Consider the following 24,448-nt stretch of genomic DNA (forward strand, 5'->3'; position numbering starts at 1 on the left):
AGGCTGGTCTTGAACTCCTGACCTCATGATCCGCCTGCCTCGACCTCCCAAAGTGCTGGGATTACAGGCGTGAGCCACTGTGCCCAGCCCTGTACTTGATATTTTATCAAGATTATCTGCCAACAAGTTACCCATATCCAGGTTTCAATGGGCCTGGAATCTTCTTTCCACTTGATAAGGATATGTATTAGGAAATCCAGTTGATGACATTTTTATTTAAAAATCAAAAAGAATCAGCACAGTCAAGTTGTCTTAGTCTTAAGGATTTCTCGATTTCTTTCTTGGAGGAGGTCAGGTCTTTCCAAGGCGTGGGTCCTTGAATATTCTTCCAGTCATCAAAAGTAGAGACTTTTATTTTCTCATATTCTGACCTAATGATACTACTTGCTTTCAGTTTTTTTTTTTCCAACTCAGGATCCATTTTAATCTTCACAGCATCATGTCAGATTTGTGAAAACTCACGAAGACCAAAAGAAACTCCAACAATTAGCAATAACATGGGGACTTCATAGCGGAGAGTCTTCTTCTTGCACAAAGCACGCATCACTGTGGGTGCAAACATGACTGAACTCTTCCAACTGTTTAGAACTCCAAGCAGGCCCAACAGATTCTCAAATCTCAGTGGCCCAAGCTCTCATCAACATGAGTACATCCTTGACTCACCAACTTTCCTTGGTTGTTTGGTGCTCGGTCCTTACTGATAGGTTTTCAAGCATTTTTTTTTTAATATCTTTGTTGGCCATTTGTATATCTTCTTTCAAGAATTATCTGTTCATGTCCTTCACACACATTCTCATGGGATTATTCGTTTGTTTGTTTTTTCTTGCTGATTTGTTCGAGTTCCTTGTAGATTCTGGATAACAGTGCTTTGTTGAATGCATTGGTTGTAAATATTTTCTACTCTGTGAGTTTTCTCTTTACTCTGCTGATTACTTATTTTACTGTGCAGAAGTTTTTCAGTTTAATTAAGTCCCATTTATTTATCGATTTTTTTTTTTTTTTTTGCATTTGCTTTAGGGTTCTTGGTTATAAACTCTTTGCCTAAGCAAATGTCTAGAAGTGTTCTTCTGATGTTATCTTCTAGAATTTTTATGGTTTCAGGTCTTAGATTTAAGTCTTTGATCCATGTTGAGTTGACTTTTGTACAGGATGAGAGATGAAGATCCAATTTTCTTATTCTACACGTGGCTTACCAATTATCTCAGCACCATTTGTTTAACATAATTTTTTTTTTTTTTTTTAAGACAGAGTTTTGCTCTTGTTGCCCAGGCTGGAGTACAATGGCACAATCTTGGCTCACTCTAACCTCTGCTTCCTGGGTTCAAGCGATGCTCCTGCTTCAGCCTCCTGAGTAGCTGGAATTACAGGCACGTGCCACCATGCCTGGCTAGTTTTTTTTGTATTATTAGTAGAGACTGGGTTTTGCCATGTTGGTCAGGCTGGTCTTGAACTCCTGACCTCAAGTGATCCACATGCCTCAGTCTCCCAAAGTGCTGGGATTACAGGCATGAGCCACTGTGACTGGCTAATTTTTGTAGTTTTATTAGAGACGAGGTTTCACCATGTTGGCCAGGCTGGTCTCAAACTCCTGACCTCAGGTGATCCAACTGCCTTGGCCTCCCAAAGTGCTGGGATTACAGGCATGAGCCACCACGCCCAGCCTTAGAGTATCTTTTTTATACTTTATGTTTTTGTTAACATTGTTAAAAATTAGTTGGCTGTATGTATTTTGGTTCATTTCTGGGTTTGCTATTCTATTCTGTTGGTCTACATGCCTATTTTTATACCAGTATCATACTGTTTTGATAACTATCACCCTTTGGTATAGTTTGAAGTTGGTAATGCAATCCCTTCAGATTTGTTCTTATTACTTAGTCTTGTTTTGGCTATGCGGGCTTTTTTCAGTTCCATATGAATTTTATAATTGTTTTTTATTTTTTTTAGTTCTGTGAAGAATGATGATGTTATCTTTATGGAAATTGCATGGAATTTGTAGATTGTTTTTATTATTATGGTCATCTTCACAATAGTCACTCTACTTATCCATAAGCATGAAATGTTTCCATTTGTGTCATCTGTAATTTATTTCAACAGTGTTTTGTTATTTACCTTGTAGAGATCGTTTGCCTCCTTGGCTAAGTATATTCCTAATTATTACTATTATTATTATTATTTTGCAGCTGTTGTAAGAGGGGTAGAGTTCTTGATTTGATTCCTAGTTTGGGTTGCTGTTTGTGTATGGTAGTGCTACTGAATTGTGTACATTGATTTTGTATCCTGAAACTTTACTGAATTCATTTATCAGATCTAGGAGTTTTTTGGATGTCTTTAGTGTTTTTTAGGTATGCAACCATATCATCAATGAACAGTCACAGTTTGACTTCCTCTTTTCCAATTTGGATACCCTTTATTTCTTTCTCTTATTTGAATGCTCTGGCTAAGACTTCCAGTACTATGTTGAATAGAAGTGGTGAAAGTGGACATCCTTGTCTTGTTCTAGCTCTCAGGAGTAATGCTTTCAACTTTTTCCCATTCAGTATAATGTGGGCTGTGGGTTTGTCATAAATGACTTTTATTACCTGAAGCTATGTCCCCTCTATGCCGATTTTGTTAAGGGTTTTAATGCTGGAGCAATACTGGATTTTGTCAGATTTTTTTCTGAGCCTATTGAGATAATCATGTGATTTTTGTTTTTAAATCTGTTTATGTGGTATATCACATTTACTTACCTGCATATGTTAAATCATCCTTTCATTTCTGGTATAAAATGCACTTGATCATGGTGTATTATCTTTTTGATATGCTGTTGTATTTGCTTAGCTAGGATTTTGCTGATAATTTTATCATCATCTATGTTCATCAGAAATATTTACTATTTTTTTTTGTCGTCTTTTTCTGGTTTGGGGATTAGGGTGATATTGGCTTGATGGAATGATTTAGAGAAGATTCCCTTTTTATCTTTTGAATAGTTTCAGTAAGATTGGTACCAATTCTTCTTTGAATGTCTGATGACAAAATATATTTGTAAATTCACATGCTCCCGGACTTTTTGGTTGGCAATTTTTTATTACTATTTCAATTTCACTACCTCTTATTGGTCTGTTCAGAGTTTCTATTTCTTCTGGGTTTAATCTAAAAGGATTGTGCATTTCCAAGAATTTATGTATCTTCTCTACGTTTTCTAATTTGTATATGTAAATATATTTATGGTAGCCTTCAATAATCTTTTGTATTTCTGTGGTATTGTCTGTAATATCTTCCATTTTGTTTCGAATTGAACTTATTTAGATCTTCTCTCTGCCTTTTTTTGGTTAATCTTGCTAATAATGGTCTATCAATTTTGTTCATCTTTGTAAACAACCAGCCCTTTTTGTTGCATTTATCTCCTTGTATTTTTTTGTTTCAACCTGTTAAGTTTTTCTCTGATCTTTGTTATTTTTTCTTTGCTGCTGCATTGGATTTGATTCGTTTTGCTTCTCTAGTTTTCTGAGGTGTAACCATACGTAGTCTACTTGTGCTATTTTAGACTTTTTGATGTAGGCATTTTTTGTTATCAACTTTGTCTTAGCACCACTTTTGCTGTATCCCAGCGGTATTCATAAGTTGTGTCATTATTGTCATTCAAATCAAAGTGTTTTTAAATTTCCATCTTAATTTTGTTGTTGATTCAAAGCTCACTCAGGAGGTTGGGCATGGTGGCTCACTCCTATAATTCCAGCACTTTGGGAGGCTGAGGTGGGCAGATCACTTGAGGTCAGGAGTTTGAGGCTAGCCTTGCCAAAATAGTGAAACTCCATCTCTACTAAAAATACAAAAATTAGCCAGGCATGGTGGCTTGTTCCTCTAATCCTATCTACTCAGGGGCTGAATTGCTTGAATCTAAGAGGTGGATGTTGCAGTGAGCCAAGATCATGCCACTGCACTCCAGCCTGGGCAACAGAGTGAGTCTCTGTTTCAAAAAAAAAAAAAAAAAAATCATTCAGGAGTAGGCTATTTGGGTTTATTTCCGGGTTCTGTATTCTGTTCTATTGATCTATGCGCCTGTTTTTATACCAGTATCATGCTATTTTGGGACCTATGGGCTTATAACATATAGTATGCCTTGAAATCAGGTAACGTGATGCTTCCAGATTTGTTTTTTGCTTAGTCTTGCTTTGGCTATGTGAGCTCTTTTTTGGTTCCATATGGATTTTATCAGTGTTTTTTCTACTTCTGTGAAGAATATTGGTGGTATTTTGATGGAAATTGCATTGAATTTGTAGATTGCTACTGATTTGTGTACATTAATTTTGTATCCTGAAACTTTGCTGAATTCATTTATCAGTTATAGAAGCTTTTCAGAGGAGTCTTTAATGTTTTCTAGGTATACCACTATATTATTTATCATCAAACAGCAACAGCTTGACTTCCACCTTACCAATTTAAAACTTTTTTTTTTTTTGAGACAGAGTCTCCCTCTGTTACCAGGATGGAGTGCAGTTGTGCGATCTTGGCTCACTGCAACCTCTGCCTCTGGGTTCAAGTGTTTCTCCTGCATCAGCTTCCTGAGTAGCTGGGACTACAGGTGTGTGTCACCACACCCAGCTAATTTTTGTATTTTTAGTTAGAGACAGTGTTTCAGTATCTTGGCCAGGCTGGTCTGGAACTCCTGAGCTCATAATCCGCCCGCCTCGGCCTCCCAAAGTGCTGGGATTATAGGCATAAGCCATGGTGCCTGGCCTAACAATTATACCTGTCTCATCACTTAAAAGAGCCACTAGTTTGTTTGATTTTTTTTGAAATGGAGTCTTGCTCTGTCACCCAGGCTGGAGAGCAATGGCGTGATCTCGGCTCACTGCAACCTCCGCCTCCTGGGTTCTCCCGTCTCAGCCTCCTAAGTGGCTAGGATTGCAGGTACACACCACCATGCCCGGCTAATTTTTGTATTCTTAGTACAGACGGGGTTTCACCATGTTGGTCAGGCTGGTCGTGAACCCCTGACCTCGTGATCCACCCGCCTCGGCCTCCCAGTGTTGGGATTACAGGTGTGAGCCACTGTGCCCAGAAAGAGCCGCTAATTTTACTTTTGAAATATACTGAATATTTATATTAAAAGCTAAGATAAGCTTATTATTATGCAGAAAATTTGTGGTTTGCATGTGCATTATTACCCATTAAGTGATCTACAGTTTCTGAAAGTTTCAGAAACACCAATATAAAAATACTATTTCTGATTGAATAAAAGATATCGCCATTGTAGTTACTACTAAATGAAACAGATTGGAACTGCTAGTCACAATGTGGTTTTAAATGTTATTTAATGAACACATGTGAAGTTTCTGTTCAACCCATGTTAACTATTTTTTCACTTCTATTAGAAAAATATTAAAATTTAAATTACTACAAATGTATGAATGTATTCAAATCTAAACACAGTGCCAATCTTAAAAGATCTGTATGCATAGGATTACAGAATGCCTATTCTCTATTTACCTCAGAAGATAAATAACTGCTTTTCAATAAACCCAATGGGGCAATTGTGACTCACAATCATAAGCTACTAAAATATTAATACTATCATCTAGAAAGTATTTATTAATTCATTTTTCTTACTTTTGAAATACAGTCCTAATTTTTAGTTGTCACAACACTAGATTTGAGGTGCTGTGGCTGTAGTAACTAGAAATGTCATGGTTGACTCTGCTTTACTTTCTGCCTATTTCTTAACAAACATGGCAAAACAAGGAAGGCCAGAAGTCCTACACCTTGATTGCAAATATACCAGTACCCTTCTAGGGAGAATATATGTTCGAACATATTAACTTGAAATTCCTGGCATCTTTTCTTGAAGAACAGACTTTTTTTTTTTTTTGAGGTGGAGTTTTTCTCTTGTTGCCCAGGCTGGAGTGTAATGGTGCAGTGTTGGCTCACTGCAACCTCTGCCTCCCAGGTACAAGCAATTCTCCTGCCTCAGCCTTCTGAGTGGCTGGGATTACAGGCACCTGCCACCACGTCTGGCTAGTTTTTTGTGTCTTTAGTAGAGACGGGGTTTCATCATGTTGGCCAGGCTGGTCTTGATTTCCTGACCTCGTGATCTGCCCGCCTCGACCTTCCAAAGTGCCAGGATTACAAGTGTGAGCCACTGCGCCCAGCCTAGAACAATTTTCTTACATCTTTAGAACAATGTATGTGTATATTTAACTTTACGTAAATCAAAACTGAAAGTCATATGTGTTTGCAGGCAGAGAGGCCAAAGGTTCAAAAATGTATATATAACAAAATTTTAAGAATATTGTAGTCAATAACAACTTAGTTGTCCATTTAAAAACAACTTAAGGCCAGGCATGGTGGCTCACACCTGTAATCCCAGCACTTTGAAAGGCTAAGTTGTGCGGATCACGAGGTCAGGAGTTCAAGACCAGCCTGACCAACACAGAATCCCCATCTCTACTAAAAATACAAAAATTAGCCAGGCATGGTAGTACACACTTGTAATTCTGGCTACTCAGGAAGCTGAGGCAAGAAAATCGCTTGAACTCGGGAAGTGGAGGTTGAAGTGAGCCAAGGTCTGCCACTGCACTCCAGCCTGGGCGACAGAGTGAGACTCCGTCTCAAAAAATAAACAATAAAAAATAAAAATAACTGAAAGTGTAGAACTGGATTGTTTGTAATACAAAACATAAATGCTAGAGGTGATGCATACCTCATTTACCCTGATGTCATTATTATATATTGTATGCCTATATCAAAATATGTTATATGGCATAAATATATACACATACTTTGTACCCACAAAATTTAAAAAACAGATTTAAACGAGAAAAAAAGAATAAAAATTTAACGTATAAAAACAATATTTTTTAACTTATTTGCAGTTGAAAGCCACTGGCAAAAGAGATTTCCAGAGATGTTAGTTGATTATGTTACCAAATAGTATATTCTTACTATCTTTTACCTACATCTTTGAGTAAATGGGATAGGTTTCAGTTAGTGGCATAATAATGCTTCACTGAATGCACAATAGTATTAACATGTTAAAAACTGTATAATTAAGCAATTAAGTTCACACATAATCTGAAATTTTAAAAATGTACTGCATTTTATTAAAGTACAAGTAGTAAAATCATATACTAATTTTTTAATTTTAACAAATATGTTCTCACTATAATGCAAAAGAATATTACTGTGAACACCTACCTCATGCACCACTCAATATCATAAGTTAACCACAAATAGCGTCTCCACCTAGATTTTCATCATGCATGTTACATTTTAATGTCTTTACTCTTCCAAAGAAAAGGTCATAAATAATGCCCACCTAAAAAAAAAGAAACTCTCCTATCTTTGATGCAGTGACAACTGATCACATGCAAATACAATAGAAATGAAGAAATAGTATCAAGTAATTTCAGAGTTGAATTACAGCATTATTGGCTTTTTTAAAAATCTGTACTTCTTTTCAAGGAAAAAAGTATATTTTGGGCTGGGCACAGTGGCGTAAGCCTGTATTCACAGCACTTTGGGAAGCCACGCTGGGCAGATCATGAGGTCAGAAGTTCAAGACTAGCCTGACCAACATGGTGAAACCCTGTCTCTACTAAAAACACAAAAATCAGCCGGACGTGGTGGTGTGCGCCTGTAATCCCAGCTACTCAGTAGGCTGAGGCAGGAGAATTGCTTGAACCCAGGAGGCAGAGGTTGCAGTGAGCTGAGATTGTGCCACTGCACTCCAGCCTGGACGACAGAGAGATTCTCTGTCTCAAGGGGGGGGGAGGGGGAAGTATAGTTTGAATGTAATTACAAACTTCCAAAAATTTTCTCTTTTTAAAATTATGTATAAATAAATTTATCTACCATTTGGGATCATTTTTTACACTCAGCACTTTGACACAGTGTAATGTCTGAAGTGTCAGTACCTTAGTATTTTTTGTTTTTGTTTTTGAGATGGAGTCTCACTGTCGCCAGGCTGGAGTGCAGCAGTATAATCTTAGCTCACTGCAACCTCTGCCTCCCGGGTTCAAGTGATTCTCCTGCCTCAGCCTTCCCAGAAACTGAGACTACAGGCACGTGCCACCACGCCCAGCTAATTTTTATATTTTTAGTAGAGACAGGGTTTTATCATGTTGACCAGGATGGTCTCAATCTGCTGACCTCGTGATCCACCCACCTCAGCCTCCCAAAGTGCTGGGATTACAGGCGTGAGCCACCATGCTCGGCCCTACCTTAGATATTTCTACTGTAAATTCTCTGATATTTACATAGACTTAATTTGGGATTAAATGTTTTAAATATATACTGCATCTGCAAAAATATATTTCAGTATGAACCCTCTGGTGTTGTCTAAATTGTAGTTTTGGGAAAAAAATTCAAATTTATTACGTTCGCAGGGTTGTTCTCCAATCTGAATTCCCTAATGTTGAACAAAGTTTAAGCAACTGCTTCACGGTTTTTTCTAGTACAAAATGTGTACAGTAAGATCTGCGATACAAGTAAAGGTACTACAACCCTCTTTTATTTGTAATGTTTGTCTTCAAAATAAATACTCTTTACTTTAAAAGCTTATATTTTCTGAAACATTTTTGACAGTAATTAAATGTATAATACTTTTATTAAGTACTCTCTGATGTTGAGTAAGATGTGAGCAGACATTAATGGCTTTTTCACAGTCTTTATATTGGTACAATTTTTCTCAAGTGTAAATGCTTTCCTGGCAATAAGGTGTGAGTATTCATTTAAAAGTTTGCCACATTCTTCACACTTGTAAGAGTTTTTCTAGTAAGAATTATCTTACCTACAATCAAGTGTGACAATCATTTAAAGGTTTTGTCACATTTTTCTCATTTTGAAAGTTCCTCACCAGTATGATTTATTTTATGCTTAGAAAAGTTTGAGGTGTTGTCAAAATTACTGTGATGTCTTCCAGCTTTGTAGTTTCTCTCTAGTATATATATATATTTTTTTTTTTTACGTGTAGTAAGATTTGGGGACCAGTTAGGTACTTTGCCGCATTCTTTACATTTGTAGGGTTTCTCTCTAGGATGAATTATCTTTTTTTCACAACGATTAAGAGCCAGTTAAAGGCTTTGCCACATTTATCACATTTGTAGGATTTCTTTCCAGTATTATCTTATGTTTTAATAAAAGTTGAAAATACACTAAAGGATTTGACACATTATTTACATTTGCAGGGTTTCTCTTTGGTATGAATTCTCTTATGTTTAGTAAGGTTTGGGGACTGGTTAAAGGCTTTGCCACATTCTTCACATTTGTAGGGTTTCTCTCCAGTATGAATTATGTTATGTTTCATAAGGGTTGAGGACTGGTTAAAAGCTTTGCCACATTCTTTACATTTGTAGGGTTTCTCTCCGGTATGAATTATCTTATGTGTAGTAAGGTGAGAGGACAGAATAAAGCTTTTGCCACATTCTTCACATTTATAGGGTTTCTCTCCAGTATGAATTTTTTTATGATTAGTAAAATTTGAGGAGTAGTTAAAAGTTTTGCCACATCCTTCATATTTGTAGGGTTTCTCTTCGGTATGAATTACTTTATGTTTAGTAAGGATTGAGAATATACTAAAGGCTTTACCACATTCTTCACATTTGTAGGGTTTCTTTTCAGTATGAATTACCTTATGATAAGTAAGAGTTGAGGACTTCTTCACATTTGTAGGGTTTCTTTCCAGTATGAATTACCTTATGATAAGTAAGAGTTGAGGACTTGGTAAAGGCTTTACCACATTCTTCACATTTGTAGGGTTTCTCTCCAGTATGAATTACCTTATGATTAGTAAGGTGTGAGGACCGGTTAAAAGCTTTGCCACATTCTTCACATTTGTAGGGTTTCTCTCCAGTATGAATTCTCTTATGTGTAGTAAGGTGTGAAGACAGAGTAAAGGCTTTGCCACATTCCCTACATTTGTAAGGTTTCTCTCCAGTATGAATTATCTTATGTGTAGTAAGGTGTGAAGACAGAGTAAAGGCTTTGCCACATTCTCCACATTTGTAAGGTTTCTCTCCAGTATGAATTTTCTTGTGATTAGTAAGGTTTGAGGACTGCTTAAAAGCTTTGCCACATTCTTCACATTTGTAGGGTTTCTCTCCAGTATGAACTATCTTATGTTTAGTAAGGTTTGAGGACCGATTAAAAGCTTTGCCACATTCTTCACATTTGTACGGTTTCTCTCCAGTATGAACTCTCTTATGTCTAGTAAGAGTTGAGGACTGGTTAAAAGCTTTTCCACATTCTTCACATTTGTAGGGTTTCTCTCCAGTATGAATTATCTTATGATTAGTAAGGTTTGAGGATTTTTTAAAAGCTTTGCCACATTCTCCACATTTGTAGGGTTTCTTTCCAGTATGAATTACCTTATGATAAGTAAGAGTTGAGGACTTGGTAAAGGCTTTACCACATTCTTCACATTTGTAGGGTTTCTCTTGAATTACCTTATGATTAGTATGAATTACCTTATGATTAGTAAGGTGTGAGGACCGCTTAAAAGCTTTGCCACATTCTTCACATTTGTAGGGTTTCTCTTCAGTATGAATTATCTTATGTTTAGTAAGGGTTGAGAATACACTAAAAGCTTTGCCACATGCTTCACATTTATAGGGTTTCTCTCCAGTATGAATTCTCTTATGTGTAGTAAGGTGTGAAGACAGAGTAAAGGCTTTGCCACATTCTTCACATTTGTAGGGTTTCTCACCAGTATGAATTCTCTTATGTGTAGTAAGGTGTGAGTACCAGTCAAAAGCTTTGCCACATTCTTCACATTTGTAGGGTTTCTCTCCAGTATGAACTATCTTATGTTTAGTAAGGTTTGAGGACCGGTTAAAAGCTTTGCCACATTCTTCACATTTGTAGAGTTTCTCTCTAGTATGAATTATCTTATGTCTAGTAAGAGTTGAGGACTGGTTAAAAGCTTTTCCACATTCTCCACATTTGTAGGGTTCTCTCCAGTATGAATTATCTTATGATTAGTAAGGTTTGAGGACTTTTTAAAAGCTTTGCCACATTCTCCACATTTGTAGGGTTTCTCTCCAGTATGAATGATCTCATGTTGAGTTAGTTGTGAAAGCATGCAAAATGATTTACCACATTCTTTACATTTGAAAGGATTTTTTCCAGTATGTCTTATCTTATGTCTCTTTGAATTTGAATATTTATGAAAGACTTTCACATATTTATCATACTGAACTATTCTGCTCTGCGTAGTTGTCACACATGGGTTAAGTTCCTTATGACCTCCTTTGTGCAACTTATGCTCATCCACACTTCTACAGCCTTTTCTTAATTGCAAATTCTGATATCCACATTTTCCATATCTTCTCAGTATCATTTGTTGGAACGAATTTTTTATGTATTGCTCTGGCCTAAGGTCTTTGGCAAAATGAGAACACATAGCTGAAAGAAATAAAAATAACAAATTATTCCACTTACTCGGCTCAGATTAATATCATTTACAAATCTAACTTACACCAGCTATATAAGCAAGATGGCACAGCAAAACACCATAGATCCTAAATCCTTTATAGACATATAAATGTAACAAAAACATTCTGACCAAAACACATTTGTGAAAAATTTATAAATGAGTAAAGTGTGTGCAGTGTCCCAGGCAAGGATAATGCAAAGAGCCACATAGGAGAAAAAAGAAAAGTCTGTTACATTTACCCAACACATCTCTTTCTGCTGCCCAATATAACATGGTGCCTTCAGAAGTAAATTGTCAACTCCTGGTTTCTTTTTTAAAAGACTAAAAAAAATAGTGTCACATACATCTTTATTTCTGGCTCTCAGGGGCCTTTTCAGACACTGGTTTCTGTCTCCCATGACATAAAGTACTAAAATAAATGGTGGTATACTTTGGAATGACAGTTTGAGTCTGCTGAGAACAAAGTTAAGTGTTACAGCAGCAGACACTGCAGTACCACATACAGGAAACAGGTTTAGCAAGTGATTACTGAGTATTTAGAAGAAACGCTAACATACTTCTTTAACTTAAAAAGCCCACAAAATTTTAGACAAGACACAATCTAAGAAAATGTTAGAGAGACTCCCAAAATCTCTAGCCAAGACAACTGATTTCAGACTGTCCCAGGCCTAAGCTACATTATAAAGATTGTGACAGGGCCAGGCATGGTGGCTCACAGCTGTAATCGCAGCACTTTGGGAGGCCAAGGAGGGTGAATCACCTGAGGTCGGGAGTTCAAGACCAGCCTGACCAACAAGGAGAAACCCCGTCTCTACTAAAAATACAAAATCAGCTGGGCATGGTGGCACACGCCTGTAATCCCAGCAACTAGGGAGGCTGAGGCAGGAGAATCACTTGAACTCGGGAGGCAGAGGCTGTGGTGAGCTGATATCACACCACTGCACTCCAGCCTGGGCAACAAGAGCAAAACTCTGTCTCAAAAAAAAAAAAAAAAAAAAAGATTGTGACAGGTAGCTTGTTTTTAATGTCTAAATCTCAATCAAAGATTAATGTATACAAAATATTAGGGCAGGATGACCCCATCAAAAACATTACTAAACTTTCAGAAAGCAACCATAGGAATATAAAGATGTACAAATTTTTAAAATTTAAAATAAATACTACACAGTAAATGAAACAGGAACACAACTACTGAAGTTCAGAAAACTCAGGATAACAATAAAAATATTAAAAATATCAAAAAACATAAATTAGGAAGATAAAAATGTCACAGTCAAGAAGAGAATCTTGGGAGCCGCAAGACAAAGTAATGTATCATTTATAAAAATGTCTTATGAGATAACCAGTAAATTTTCAAAACAAAATTGGAATACCTGACGAGAACTGGGTGATATAGTCAAAGTCCTGAAGAAAAAAAAAAAAAAAAAAAAAACAGCTGTCAAGTGAAAATAATACAACTAAAAAGAACTGATTGGGCAAAGTGGCTCATGCCTATAATCCCAGCACTCTGGAAGGCTGAGGCAGGCAGATCACCTGAGGTCAGGAGTTCGAGACCAGCCTAGCTAACATGGTGAAACTCCATAAATATACAAAAAATTAGCCAGGCGAGGTCACGTGAGCCTGTAATCCCAGCTACTCAGGAGGCTGAGGCAGGAGAATCGATTGGACCTGGGAGGCAGAGATTGCAGTGAGCCAAGATCATGCCACTGCACTCAAGCTTGGGCAACAAGAGTGAAACTCCTTTTCAAAAATAAATGAATAAATAAATAAATAAAAAAGACTGTCCAACTGAATAAAAAGAAAGACCTTCTAAAAATAACCTAATGCTGAAAAAGTATATTGGCACTGCATATGCCCTACATACCAAAGATGCTGAAAGGAGTTCTTCCCACTGAAAATAACATGATGCAGGAAAACACATAATCATACAAAAAATACATAACTTTCTGGGAAAGATATTTACATACACAAAAATAGAATTCCTTAGTATTTTAATAATCATGCAGAAAACATTAATTATTCTATAAAAATTTAAAGGTAAAAGCATAGAAATGATTATAAACATCTCTTAATGTAACATAAAAATAAATAATTAGCGGCCAGGCATGGTGGCTCATGCCTGTAATCCCAGTACTTTGGGAGGCTGAGGAGGGCGGATCACCTGAGGTCAGGAGTTCAGGACCAGCCTAGCCAACACGGTGAAACCCCATCTCAACTAAATATATAAAAATTAGCTGGGCATGCTGACAGACAATTGTAATCCCAGCTACTTGGGAGGCTGAGGCAGGAGAACTGCTTGAACCTGAAAAGTGAAGGTTGCAGTGACCCAAGATTGCACCACTGCAATTCAGCCTAGGTGACAGAGCAAGACTGTCTCTCAAAAAAAATGAATAAATAACAATTAAAAAATATATATGTGTATAATTAGCAACATCAATAACAAAGTAGAGAGCAGATGTAATGACAAAGAATTTTTTATATGCAAATAAGGTCAATTTTTTTTGTTTTGTTTTCAGATGGAGTCTCACTCTGTCGCCCAGGCTGGCATGATCTCGGCTCACTGCAACCTACGTTTCCTGGATTCAAGCAACTGTGGTGCAAATAAGGTTAATTTTTACCACATTAAAATTGTTTTTTTTTAAGTTTTTATGTAATTCCCAAGGTACCACAAAGAAAATATCTGTATAGATACATAAAAGAAAATAAGAAAGTAGTGAAAGCATATAACACAAAAACCAAAGGACACAAAAGAAGACAGAAAGAGGGAAAATGAGGGACAAAGATACAAGAGTTAAAGAGAATTAATAAAATTACATTAGTTTTGCTTTCAGAAAATTATTTAAATATATATAAAATTAACTTTTCAATCTAGAGACACAATTTTCAAAGAAATGATTTATTAAAATCTTTCAAATGCCAAGATTCATTTGCCTTTTTACGAGTCAGTTGAAATCTAATGATAAAAAAAGACTGAAAGTAGCAAGATGAAAGTAGAAATTTTATGCAAATATTAACCAAATGAGAGAAGAAGAGGTCAAAATAATATTACACAAGCTACATCTTAAGTCAAAAAGTGTCATATTTAACAAGATATACTTTAAGTCAAAACTCTGAAAAGAGAAAAAAGGACACTGAACAATAGTAGATTCATTTACTGGGAATCAATGACTTTGTGTGTGTGTGTGTGTGTACGTGTGCACATCTCACATTAGGGTTTCAAATATATAAAACAAATATTGACAGAATTGAAGAAACACACAGAGAGCAATATAATTATAGAATATATCAAGACCCCATTTTCTTAATAAAAATGAAACAAGATGGAATATTACCAAGGGAATAGAAAACTTGAAATCAATATGGAACAATTATTTCTAACAAAGGTATAGAGAGTCGAACATCAGGATATATACCCTTCCCGATAGCTCACACAACATTCTCCTTGAAAGGACCATCTGTTAGGCCAAAAAAAATTCTTAACACATTTTTTAAAACAGAAATCTTATGAATTACTTTCTGTGACCAAAATGGAATGAGATTATAATTTAAAGAACGGAAAAATTCACAAATACATAGAAATTAAACAACACATGTTGAGTGTGCTCTTGTTCAAAGGTTGAAATATTGTGTAGATTTCCATATGCTCAAAGTAATCTAGAGATTTAATGTAATGTTTTTCAAATTTCTTATTGCATTTCTGAAGAAATAGAAACAGCAACCCCAAAAGTATATGGAATCTCAAGAGACTATACTCAACAATCTTCAAAAAAAGGAACAATGTTGGAGGCATTATAGTTTTTTATTTCAAAACACATGACAAAGCTACATAATAAAAACAATTTTGTATGAATATAAAGATAAGAAAGTAGACAAATAAAACAGAATCCAGCACATGAACTTTCACATATATGGTCATATAAAGAGTCATTTGCATATCCATAATTATTGCAGCACTGTTACTCAAAGCCAATAGGTAAAAGCAATGCAAATTTCTGTTACAAAATCATTTGGTAAATATAATTTGAAATATAAAAACACTGGAATATCACTCAGTTTGCAAAAAGCAGAAAATATTATAACAACTATAAAGATAAATCTTAACAACATTATGAAAAATGAAACGAGCCAGTCACAAAAAGATAGAGATCGTATGATATGTATAACAGTTACACTCTCTGAAACAGAACAAGAGTGGTGTTTGAAAAGTGAGATGAAATGGGAATAATTGGCAGTTGTTTAATGCAAATTAAGATTCAGCTTTATGGTCACGCGTGGTGTCTCCCGCCTGTACTCCCAGCACTTTGGGGGGCCGAGGCAGGTGGATCACAAGGTCAGGAGTTCAAGGCCAGCCTGGCCAAGATGGTGAAACCCCATCTCTACTAAAAACACAAAAATTAGCCAGGCATGGTAGTGGGTGCCTGTAATCCCAGCTACCCGGGAGGCTAAGGCAGAGAATTGCTTGAACCTGGGAGGCGGAGGTTGCAGTGAGGCGAGATTGCACCACTGAACTCCATCCTGGGTGACAGAGTAAGACTCTGTCTCATACACACACACACACACAAAACACAGATTTAGCTTTGCAAGATAAAAACATTTTAGATGGGTGGAGCAAGATGGCCAAATAGGAACAGCTCCAGTCTCCAACTCCCGGCGCGAGCAACACAGAGGACCGGTGATTTCTGCATTTTCAACTGAGGTACTGGGGTCATCTCACTGGGGAGTGCCGGACAATCGGTGCTGGTCAGCTGCTGCAGCCCGACCAGCGAGAGCTGAAGCAGGGCAAGGCATTGCCTCACCTGGGAAGCGCAAGGGGGAAGGGAATCCCTTTTCCTAGCCAGGCGAACTGAGACACACAACACCTGGAAAATCGGGTAATTCCCACCCCAATACTGCACTTTAAGCAAACGGGCACACCAGGAGATTATACCCACACCTGGCCGGGAGGATCCCACGGCCACGGAGCCTCCCTCATTGCTAGCACAGCAGTCTGCAATCTAATCGCAAGGCAGCAGCGAGACTGGGGGAGGGGCGCCTGCCATTGCTGAGGCTTAAGTAGGTAAACAAAGCCGCTGGGAAGCTCGATCTGGGTGGAGCTCACAGCAGCTCAAGGAAACCTGCTTGTCTCTGTAGACTCCACCTCTGGGGACAGGGCTCAGCTAAAAAAACAACAGGGAAAGCAGCAGAGGCCTGTGCAGACCCGAATGACTCAGTCTGACAGCTTTGAAGAGAGCAGTGGATCTCCCAACATGGAGGTTGAGAACTGAGAACGGACAGACTGCCTGCTCAAGTGGGTCCCTGACCCCTGAGTAGCCTAACTGGGAGACATCCCCCACTAGGGGCAGTCTGACACCCCACACCTCACAGGGTGGAATACACCCCTGAGAAGAAGCTCCCAAAGTAAGAATCAGACAGGTACACTCGCTGTTCAGCAATATTCTATCTTCTGCAAACTCTGCTGCTGATACCCAGGCAAACAGGGTCTGGAGTGGACCTCAAGCAATCTCCAACAGACCTACAGCTGAGGGTCCTGACTATTAGAAGGAAAACTATCAAACAGGAAGAACACCTATACCAAAACCCCATCAGTACGTCACCATCATCTAAGACCAGAGACAGATAAAACCACAAAGATGGGGAAGAAGCAGGGCAGAAAAGCTGGAAATTCAAAAAATAAGAGCGCATCTCCCCATGCAAAGGAGCGCAGTTCATCGCCAGCAACGGATCAAAGCTGGTCAGAGAATGACTTTGACGAGATGAGAGAAGAAGGCTTCAGTCCATCAAACTTCTCAGAGCTAAAGGAGGAATTACGTACCCAGCGCAAAGAAACTAAAAATCTTGAAAAAAGAGTGGAAGAATTGATAGCTAGAATAATTAATGCAGAGAAGGTCATAAATGAAATGACAGAGATGAAAACCATGACACGAGAAATATGTGACAAATCCACAAGCTTCAGTAACCGACTTGATCAACTGGAAGAAAGAGTATCAGCGATTGAGGGTCAAATGAATGAAATGAAGCGAGAAGAGAAACCAAAAGAAAAAAGAAGAAAAAGAAATGAACAAAGCCTGCAAGAAGTATGGGATTATGTAAAAAGACCAAATCTACGTCTGATTGGGGTGCCTGAAAGTGAGGGGGAAAATGGACCAAGTTGGAAAACACTCTTCAGGATATCATCCAGGAGAACTTCCCCACCTAGTAGGGCAGGCCAACATTCAAATTCAGGAAATACAGAGAACACCACAAAGATACTCCTCGAGAAGAGCAACTCCAAGACACACAATTGCAAGATTCACCAAAGTTGAAATGAAGGAAAAAATCTTAAGGGCAGCCAGAGAGAACGGTCGGGTTACCCACAAAGGGAAGCCCATCAGACTAACAGCAGACCTCTCGGCAGAAACTCTACAAGCCAGAAGAGAGTGGGGGCCAATATTCAACGTTCTTAAAGAAAAGAATTTTAAACCCAGAATTTCATATCAAGCCAAACTAAGTTTCATCAGTGAAGGAGAAATAAAATCCTTTACAGATAAGCAAATGCTTAGAGATTTTGTCACCACCAGGCCTGCCTTACAAGAGACCCTGAAGGAAGCCCTAAACATGGAAAGGAACAACCGGTACCAGCCATCGCAAAAACATGCCAAAATGTAAAGACCATCGAGGCTAGGAAGAAACTGCATCAACTAATGAGCAAAATAACCAGTTAATATCATCTTCGCAGGATCAAGTTCACACATAACAATATTAACCTTAAATGTTAATGGACTAAATGCTCCAATTAAAAGACACAGACTGGCAAACTGGATACAGAGTCAAGACCCATCAGTCTGCTGTATTCAGGAGACCCATCTCACATACAGAGACATACATAGGCTCAAAATAAAGGGATGGAGGAAGATCTACCAAGCAAACGGAGAACAAAAAAAAGCAGGGGTTGCAATCCTAGTCTCTGATAAAATAGACTTTAAACCATCAAAGATCAAAAGAGACAAAGAAGGCCATTACATAATGGTAAAGGGATCAATTCAACAGGAAGAGCTAACTATCCTAAATATATATGCACCCAATACAGGAGCACCCAAATTGATAAAGCAAGTCCTTAGAGACTTACAAAGAGACTTAGACTCCCATACAATAATAATGGGAGACTTCAACACTCCACTGTCAACATTAGACAGATCAATGAGACAGAAAGTTAACAAGGATATCCAGGAATTGAACTCATCTCTGCACCAAGCGGACCTAATAGACATCTATAGAACTCTCCACCCCACGGCCGGGCGCGGTGGCTCAAGCCTGTAATCCCAGCACTTTGGGAGGCCGAGACGGGTGGATCACGAGGTCAGGAGATCGAGACCATCCTGGCTAACACGGTGAAACCCCGTCTCTACTAAAAAATACAAAAAACTAGCCGGGCGAGGTGGCGGGCGCCTGTAGTTCCAGCTACTCGGGAGGCTGAGGCAGGAGAATGGCGTAAACCCAGGAGGTGGAGCTTGCAGTGAGCTGAGATCCGGCCACTGCACTCCAGCCTGGGCGGCAGAGCGAGACTCCCTCTCAAAAAAAAAAAAAAAAAAAAAAGAACTCTCCACCCCAAATCAACAGAATATACATTCTTCTCAGCACCACATCGCACTTATTCCAAAATTGACCACATAATTGGAAGTAAAGCACTCCTTAGCAAATGTAAAAGAACAGAAATTATAACAAACTGTCTCTCAGACCACAGTGCAATCAAACTAGAACTCAGGACTAAGAAACTCAATCAAAACCGCTCAACTACATGGAAACTGAACAACCTGCTCCTGAATGACTACTGGGTACATAACGAAATGAAGGCAGAAATAAAGATGTTCTTTGAAACCAATGAGAACAAAGATACAACATACCAGAATCTCTGGGACACATTTAAAGCAGTGTGTAGAGGGAAATTATAGCACTAAATGCCCACAAGAGAAAGCTGGAAAGATCTAAAATTGACACTCTAACATCACAATTAAAAGAATTGGAGAAGCAAGAGCAACACATTCAAAAGCTAGCAGAAGGCAAGAAATAACTAAGATCAGAGCAGAACTGAAGGAGATAGAGACACACAAAACCCTCCAAAAAATCAATGAATCCAGGAGTTGGTTTTTTGAAAAAATCAACAAAATTGATAGACTGCTAGCAAGACTAATAAAGAAGAAAAGAGAGAAGAATCAAATAGATGCAATAAAAAATGATAAACGGGATATCACCACGGACCCGACAGAAATACAAACTACCATCAGAGAATACTATAAAAACCTCTACGGAAATCAACTAGAAAATCTAGAAGAAATGGATAATTTCCTGGACACTTACACTCTTCCAAGACTAAACCAGGAAGAAGTTGAATCCCTGAATAGACCAATAGCAGGCTCTGAATTGAGGCAATAATTAATAGCCTACCAACCAAAAAAAGTCCAGGACCAGATGGATTCACAGCTGAATTCTACAGAGGTACAAAGAGGAGCTGGTACCATTCCTTCTGAAACTATTCCAATCAATTGAAAAAGAGGGAATCCTCCCTAACTCATTTTATGAGGCCAACATCATCCTCATACCAAAGCCTGGCAGAGACACAACAAAAAAGAAAATTTTAGACCAATATCCCTGATGAACATCGATGCAAAAATCCTCAATAAAATACTGGCAAACCGGATTCAGCAGCACATCAAAAAGCTTATCCACCATGATCAAGTGGGCTTCATCCCTCGGATGCAAGGCTGGTTCAACATTCGCAAATCAATAAACGTAATCCAGCATATAAACAGAACCAAAGACAAGAACCACGTGATTATCTCAATAGATGCAGAAAAGGCTTTTGACAAAATTCAACAGCCCTTCATGCTAAAAACGCTCAATAAATTCGGTATTGATGGAACTTACCTCAAAATAATAAGAGCTATTTATGACAAACCCACAGCCAATATCATACTGAATGGGCAAAAACTGGAAAAATTCCCTTTGAAAACTGGCACAAGACAGGGATGCCCTCTCTCACCACTCTTATTCAACATAGTCTTGGAAGTTCTGGCTAGGGCAATCAGGCAAGAGAAAGAAATCAAGGGTATCCAGTTAGGAAAAGAAGAAGTCAAATTGTCCCTGTTTGCAGATGACATGATTGTATATTTAGAAAACCCCATTGTCTCAGCCCAACATCTCCTTAAGCTGATAAGCAACTTCAGCAAAGTCTCAGGATACAAAATCAATGTGCAAAAATCACAAGCATTCTTATACACCAGTGACAGACAAACAGAGAGCCAAATCATGAATGAACTTCCATTCACAATTGCTTCAAAGACAATAAAATACCTAGGAATCCAACTTACAAGGGATGTAAAGGACCTCTTCAAGGAGAACTACAAACCACTGCTCAGTGAAATCAAAGAGGACACTAACAAATGGAAGAACATACCATGCTCATGGATAGGAAGAATCAATATCGTGAAAATGGCCATACTGCCCAAGGTGATTTATAGATTCAATGCCATCCCCATCAAGCTACCAATGAGTTTCTTCACAGAACTGGAAAAAACGGCTTTAAAGTTCATACGGAATGAAAAAAGAGCCCGCATTGCCAAGACAATTCTAAGTCAAAAGAACAAAGCTGGAGGCATCACGCTACCTGACTTCAAACTATACTACAAGGCCACAGTAACCAAAACAGCATGGTACTGGTACCAAAACAGAGATATAGACCAATGGAACAGAACAGAGTCCTCAGAAATAATACCACACATCTACAGCCATCTGATCTTTGACAAACCTGAGAGTAACAAGAAATGGGGAAAGGATTCCCTATTTCATAAATGGTGCTGGGAAAATTGGCTAGCCATAAGTAGAAAGCTGAAACTGGATCCTTTCCTTACTCCTTATACGAAAATTAATTCAAGATGGATTAGAGACTTAAATGTTAGACCTAATACCATCAAAACCCTAGAAGAAAACCTAGGTAGTACCATTCAGGACACAGGCATGGGCAAGGACTTCATGTCTAAAACACCAAAAGCAATGGCAGCAAAAGCCAAAATGGACAAATGGGATATGATTAAACTAAAGAGCTTCTGCACAGCAAAAGAAACTACCATCAGAGTGAACAGGCAACCTACAGAATGGGAGAAAATTTTTGCAATCTACTCATCTGACAAAGGGCTAATATCCAGAATCTACAAAGAACTCAAACAAATTTACAAGAAAAAACAAACAACCCCATCAAAAAGTGGGCAAAGGATATGAACAGACATTTCTCAAAAGAAGACATTCATACAGCCAACAGACACATGAAAAAATGCTCATCATCACTGGCCATCAGAGAAATGCAAATCAAAACCACAATGAGATACCATCTCACACCAGTTAGAATGGCAATCATTAAAAAGTCAGGAAACAACAGGTGCTGGAGAGGATGTGGAGAAATAGGAACACTTTTACACTGTTGGTGGGATTGTAAACTAGTTCAACCATTATGGAAAACAGTATGGCGATTCCTCAAGGATCTAGAACTAGATGTACCATATGACCCAGCCATCCCACTACTGGGTATATACCCAAAGGATTATAAATCATGGTGCTATAAAGACACATGCACACGTATGTTTATTGCGGCACTATTCACAATAGCAAAGACTTGGAATCAACCCAAATGTCCATCTGTGACAGACTGGATTAAGAAAATGTGGCCACATATACACCATGGAATATTATGCAGCCATAAAAAAGGATGAGTTTGCGTCCTTTGTAGGGACATGGATGCAGCTGGAAACCATCATTCTTAGCAAACTATCACAAGAAGAGAAAACCAAACACCGCATGTTCTCACTCATAGGTGGGAACTGAACAATGAGATCACTTGGACTCGGGAAGGGGAACATCACACACCGGGGCCTATATGGGGAGGGGGGAGGGGGGAGGGATTGCATTGGGAGTTATACCTGATATAAATGATGAATTGAGGGGTGCTGACGAGTTGATGGGTGCAGCACACCAACATGGCACAGGTGTACATATGTAACAAACCTGCACGTTATGCACATGTACCCTAGAACTTAAAGTATAATAAAAAAATAAAAAATTAAAAAAAACATTTTAGCATATGTTGCATACCAATATAAATATAATTAATATGAAAAAACTAAATATTTAAAAAATTTTTAGGTGAGGTGCAGTGGCTCATGCCTGTAATCCCAGCACTTGTAGAGGCTGAGGCAGATGGGTCACTTGAAATCAGGAGTTCGAGACCAGCCTGGCCAACATGGTGAAACCCCATCTCTACTAAAACAACAACAACAACAACAACAACAAATTAGCTAGGTGTGGTTATGCACACCTATAATCCCAGCTACTCAGAAGGCTGAGTCAACAGAATTCCTTGAACCCAGGAGGCGTAGGTTGCAGTGAGCCAAGATCACACCACTGCACTCCAGCACAGGAGACAGAGTGAGACTCCATTTCAAAAAAAATTTTTAAAAATTGTTTTTTTAATTATAAATTTTGCTGCGTGTTTTTGACAAATAAAAGTAAACAATAATACTTAAAAGAGATAAAGAGTTATCACAGTTTTAAAACATCTTTAAATCCAAAAATAATAGAGATTCACAAATAAATGGAACGTTAATATTAGAATTTCTATCACTATTCACTTAGGATTAATCAACCATTCACAACACACCTACACAACAAATACACAAATTATAAAAAAAAAATGCACGGATAGGCTGGGTGCAGTGGCTCATGTCTGTAATCCAAGCACTTTGGGAGGCCGAGATAGGCAGATCACGAGGTCAGGAGTTCGAGACCAGCCTGACCAACATGGAGAAACCCCATCTCTACTAAAAAATAAAAAATTAGCCAGGCGTCAAGACACTGGACTCCAGCCTGGGCAACAGAGTGAGACTCTGTCTCAAAAAAAAAAAAAAAAAAAAAAAAAGCCAGGCGCGGTGGCTCACGCCTGTAATCCTAGTACTTTTGGAGGCCAAGGTGAGCGGATCACCTGAGGTCAGGAGTTTGAGACCAATCTCAACATGGAGAAACCCCAACTCTACTAAAAATACAAAATTAGCCAGGCGTGGTGTGGTGGTGCACGCCTGTAATCCCAGTTACTCAGGAGGTTGAGGCAAGAGAATTGCTTGAACCGGGGAGGCGGAGGTTGCGGTGAGCCAAGATCACACCATTGCACTCCAGCCTGGGCAACAAGAGTGAAACTCTGTCTCAAAAAAAAAAAAAACAGGGATAATATTTACACAGACAAACAAACAGAGATACTTATATTGGCAGTAGACATATGGCTGATTCATATTTAAGTTTGCCCGACACTGTCTTAAATTATATTGAGTTAATCATTGTCATACACAATTTATTGTTATTATTTATTATTATTTTTTGAGACAGAGTCTCGCTCTGTCACCCAGGCTGGAGTGCAGTGGCACCATCTCGGCTCACTGCAAGCTCCACCTCCCAGGTTCACATTATTCTCCTGCCTCAGCCTCCCAAATAGCTGGAACTACAGGCGCCCACCACCACACCCGGCTAATTTTTTGTATTTTTAGTAGAAACAAGGTTTCCACTGTGCTAGCCAGGATGGTCTCGAACTCCTGACCTCATGATGCACCCGCCTTGGCCTCCCAAAGTGCTGGGATTACAGGCATGAGTCACCATGCCCAGCCTGTCATACACAATTATAATACAAATTAAACATAAAAACACAATTAATTGGTGTGAGGTGGCATAACGTAAAATATGTAACTCAAAAATATAAAATTGCAAAACAAAATTAAAACATGAAATGTAAAGTTTATTGGACATCAAGTTGATTAATATATTCATGAAAGAAATCCTAGAAAAAGAATACAGAGAAAAAGTAATATGAGGACACTTCAAGATAAGAACAAACTGAGAGCCAGGCAGGGTGGCTCATACCTGTAATCCCAGCACTTTGGGAGGCCAAGGTGGGCAGATCATTTGAGGTCAGGAGTTCAAGACCAGCCTGGCCAACACAGTGAAACCCGATCTCTACTTAAAAAA

General features: G+C 38.3%; 2 protein-coding genes and 1 pseudogene across 2 annotated transcripts in view; 1 reads left to right on the forward strand and 2 right to left on the reverse strand.

Annotated features, from left to right (window-relative positions):
* LOC117093721 (zinc finger protein 100-like) overlaps window positions 1–24,448 on the forward strand; it is a 566,997-nt gene that overhangs the window by 236,587 nt on the left and 305,962 nt on the right.
* On the reverse strand, window positions 38–1,277 carry LOC117093740 (annotated as a pseudogene).
* LOC117093713 (zinc finger protein 708-like) overlaps window positions 8,934–24,448 on the reverse strand; it is a 44,987-nt gene continuing 29,472 nt past the window's right edge. The window contains 3 exon segments of the mRNA XM_033229222.1: window positions 8,934–9,635; window positions 9,637–10,930; window positions 10,933–11,382. Of these exon segments, the coding sequence (XP_033085113.1) occupies window positions 9,152–9,635; window positions 9,637–10,930; window positions 10,933–11,382 (2,228 nt within the window). The 3' untranslated portion in view covers window positions 8,934–9,151.

This window comes from Trachypithecus francoisi, unplaced genomic scaffold (genome assembly GCF_009764315.1).
Source record: "Trachypithecus francoisi isolate TF-2019V2 unplaced genomic scaffold, Tfra_2.0 Lachesis_group12, whole genome shotgun sequence".
In the NCBI taxonomy this organism is placed as follows: Eukaryota; Metazoa; Chordata; class Mammalia; order Primates; family Cercopithecidae; genus Trachypithecus; species Trachypithecus francoisi.